This window comes from Rhincodon typus, chromosome 45 (genome assembly GCF_021869965.1).
Source record: "Rhincodon typus isolate 14 chromosome 45, sRhiTyp1.1, whole genome shotgun sequence".
Taxonomy (NCBI): Eukaryota; Metazoa; Chordata; class Chondrichthyes; order Orectolobiformes; family Rhincodontidae; genus Rhincodon; species Rhincodon typus.
In genome coordinates this window covers 1,515,557-1,519,583 of record NC_063376.1, presented here as the reverse complement: position 1 = coordinate 1,519,583, position 4,027 = coordinate 1,515,557, and the positions used below count along the sequence as shown (strand labels likewise).

The following is a 4,027-nucleotide window of genomic DNA, read 5'->3' as shown; positions in this document are numbered from 1 at the left end:
GAGCCCATATCCCTCCAAACCTTTCCTATCATATAATTTTCTACGTGTCTTTTAAACAGTGTAACTGTACCCGCATCCATCACTTCCTCAGGAAGTTCATTCCACACACCAACCACTCTCTGTGTGAAAAAAAGTTACCCCTCATGTCTTTTTTTAAACCTTTCTCCTCTCACCTTAAAAATATGCCCCCTAGTCTTGAAATTCCCCACACTGGAGTAAAGACATTCACCTTACCTATATCCCTCATGATTTTACAAACCTGTGTAAGATCACCCCTCAGCCACCTACACTCCAGCGGAAAATAAAATTGACTCTTAAAATTCGAATTAGTGGCATTTGGGTTTTCTGTGTGTCTTAAGGAAATCAATGATTAACCTGTAAGCAAGTCTATCTATGATTTATTTATTCAAAAAGGCTGCGAGTGGATTTGTATGATGGGGTTGGAGATGGAAAAGGATGTCTGTTTTATTTTTCTCAGGAGTGGTGAGGTGAGAAAGGGTTTTTTTTTAACTGTGTTTGTGTTTGTCTACCTCGCTGTTCCTCTCGAAACTCTTTCTCATTTCCCAATCGAAACCTGGTGCGCATCCCCGAGGGGGGGCGGGGCGCGTTCCCGATGTCCTCCTTCCACCCCCACAACACAACCTCTTTCCTACTTCTTTATAAACAGGTAGAAGGTGGGGCAGGGAGAGGTAGTATAGGATTGCCGGACGCTGAAAGCTGTGTTTCGGGAAAGTTTCTCTCTCTGTGTTGGATTCCGGGCTGTAATTTTTCTTCCGGATTGTTCGTTTCCAGCTCAGTCTCTCTCTTGTCTGTTTCCCTGCTCATGGCTAATTCGGGGCTGCAGATTCTCGGCTTCACCCTGGCTCTGTTGGGATGGATAGCCCTGGTAGCGAGTACGATCATGCCCCAGTGGAAGATGTCCAGCTACGCCGGAGACAACATTATCACAGCGCAGGCGGTCTACAAGGGGCTCTGGATGAACTGTGTGTACCAGAGCACGGGGCAGATCCAATGCAAGGTGTATGACTCCATTTTGGCTCTGGGAGGTGAGTCTGGGGCAGGGAGGAGGGGGACACAATCCGGTCTGACACTGTCTCTTTGTCTCTGTCTCTGTGTCTCTTTTTCTCCCTGTTGGTCTCTCCCTTTCACATTGCCCATCCCTCTCCTCTCTTTCTCTCCCTGTGTGTGTCTGTCAGTTTCTCTCTTTCTCATCCCCATCCCTCTCTTGTGTGTCTGAATTATTTCCCTTTTTTCCTCCCCTCCTTGTTTGTCTTTCTCTGTCTCTGTACATTTGTAAGGGTTTGTGTGTGTATGTAGGGGTGGGGGTGGTGTTCTCTCTGTGTCTCAGGTTTTTCTGACTGTTTCCTTGTCTTTGCAGCTCTCTGTCTGTTTTCTCTTGTCTGCCTCTCGCTGTGTGTGTGTGTGTGTCTCTGTACATTCCCCTTTTTCTGTGTTAATGTTCCCCTGTGTCCCTCTGTCCCTCTGTCCCTCTGTCTCTCTGTCCCTCTGTCTCTGTGTGTGTGTGTGTGTGTGTGTGTGTGTGAGGGACTGAAGTAACAAACTCCCTCAAAGTATTGAATCAGTGTCCTGTTGGATACTTTTTATTTTAATTTCTCAAGTTTATTAAAGTCTACTTTATGTGGATTTTTAATTATTTTTTTAAATTTTTTTTTGTACGTGACCTCCACTTTGCCCTCTGTATTAATCATGTCTCTCTCCCTCTATCTCTCCACCTGTTGGCGCATTGGTACACAACCTTTCTGAAATGGTGGGGGTTTGCTGGCTTTTGTATTTGATGTGGTTCCTGGACCCGAGAGGGAGGGAGAATCAACTTGGTTTGACTTCGTGTGTGTGTGTATCTTGGGGCCCCTAATCCAGCCCCTGGGTCTGGGGACAGTCACTGTTGTAAAACCATTTTTATTTATTAGCTAGTGCCTGAGTGCAGTGCTGACAGGAATATGGGGAAGTTAGGACTTCTGTTTGTTTGTTTTTTTTTGCTGGGAGCCATCTTGAATCTGGCTTTGTCCTTATCAGCTTGATGAAATTTAAAGGCAAATATTGATAAACCCTCAGTGGCGGAGGTCAGATTAGTTTGACAATTAAAGAGCCATAAAGCAGTATTGTTTGATTGGAGACGCTATATAAACAGTTTGAAATTGGTGAGTGTAACAGCAGACTGGGGTAAGATTTGAGGTCCAGCACCTCACGGTACGGGGGGAATTGGCACAGCAGGGTGAGGTACCAATGGTGACCTGGGGAGTGGCACCAGCTCCTAGCGAGGGTCGCTGGCATTTAGAGCTAAGAGCTTTAACTGTGTGAACTGACGGTGAAACATCACACCTCCCGCCTTGCCTTCTCGCCCTGTGGGAAAAGAGACCTTGTGGAAGTTTTGTTTTGAAAATATTTCCTCTATTGCAGAACCGTGAGATTTCCTAACCCCACCTATAGAGACGGGGTGGATCCCAATCTTTCCTGATTTGCGCTTTTTTTTTCAAAGCGTTGTGAGTGCCCCGGGCTAGGGACAGGTACAGCCCAGGTGAGAATTGGGCAGGAGTTGGCTTCGGTTTGGAGACCCCAAGCACAGGTCTGGCTCATGCCAAGACTTTCCAAGAAGATCCCCCCCTCCCCCCCCACTTCTTGTTGCCTGTTGACTACTTGATACACCTATTTGAAGTAGAGTCAGACCCTTCTGCCCAACTCATCTATGCCAACCAGATCTGACCTCATCCCGTTGGGACTTTCCGGGCACCATGGTGCCTGCCCAAGGTCTTCGAACCCTTCCGCGGTTGGTGAAGTCTTGTCCCTTCGCTGGCTGGTTGAAAGCTAGTATAGAGTTGGAGGGGCCGAATGGCTTCACTCAGCCCCTAACCCCTGCATTGGATCGATTAATGAGTCACCAAAGCTTTTGGGGACCCAATTGGCTGTCTTGTGAAATTCCCAGTCATAAGTGAGAGAGAGTTGCATTCCCTGTCTTTAGGAGGGGTAGCAAGTTTTTTTTCTGTTAGCCAATGTGGGATCTTTCTCTTCCCATTTCTTGTCAGGACGCTACCTCTTTTATTTTCAAGATGGCCACCAGTGTGACACAATAGCCTCCAACGCGAGATGGTGACGAACTCTCTCTCTCTGTTTTATCGTTTATTTGAAACTCCTCTTTGTTCAGGGAGGGGGTTCCTCGGGTCTCACTGGGGGACGCCTGCATTGATTGGCTGCTGGAGATAGTTGGTATGCTCTCTCACAATGGAGAGGCTGGCTAGGGTCTGGGCCTGGAGTCACGTGTAGGCCCAGATCGGGGTAAGCTTTCCTTCCCTGAAGGGCATTTAGGGAACCCAAGCTGACTTTGGTAACTGATGGAGGGGTTGGGGTTAGCAGACCAAGTAGGTTATGATCTGGGGCAGAACCCAGTGGATCTCCCTTTTTTGTGAGGATGGGGATTGGGTGGAGAACTCCTGGGATTGTGGCCTCGTGAGCAAATTTATAGCTCTACAACTGGTCAACAATTCCCATCTCTCTGGTGGGGAAGGAACACCCTCTCTGGGACTTGGGGGATGAACTTGCCCTGGAGTCTGGTGGCCATGTTTTGTTTTGCAATGTTTAATCCACGCGTTGAGTTAAGACCTTCCCAAGGCTGGGACAGCAGACTGGGAACCTCCATTTGCATGGGAAAATCCCACCTCCTTTCCCCTGGAGATCGGCAAACGCAGACACAGTGGACTGACTCTCTCTCTCTCTCTCTCTGAGGACGGAGGTGGTCAGGTCACAGTCCTGTTCCTGAGCGCCGTATTGGCCTCAGTACCCAAGAGACAAGGTTGCTGATTGGCCTTCACCTGCCAAGAACCAAGGCCGCCACAGTGTACCCTACCGCTCCCTGGAGCGAAGCGGTGGGGTGGGGGGTGGATTCCCAGAGCTCGGGGCCCAGGCAGCTGAAGGCACGGCCCCCAATGGTAGAGCGATGGGAATCGGGGGATGGTCAAGGGGCTGGAGTTGAAGGTGGTTTCAGAGATAAGGAGGGGGGTGACGGGGGATAGGG

The 4,027-nt window shown here is 48.9% G+C and overlaps 1 protein-coding gene across 1 annotated transcript in view; it reads left to right on the top strand.

The window, feature by feature from the left end:
* Positions 1 to 575: 575 nt before the first annotated feature.
* The window catches only part of LOC125487832 (claudin-7-like), a 7,536-nt gene continuing 4,084 nt past the window's right edge, over positions 576 to 4,027 (top strand). The window contains exon 1 of the mRNA XM_048620235.1: positions 576 to 1,046. Within this exon, the coding sequence (XP_048476192.1) occupies positions 614 to 1,046 (433 nt within the window). The 5' untranslated portion in view covers positions 576 to 613. The remainder of the gene's footprint in view (positions 1,047 to 4,027) is intronic.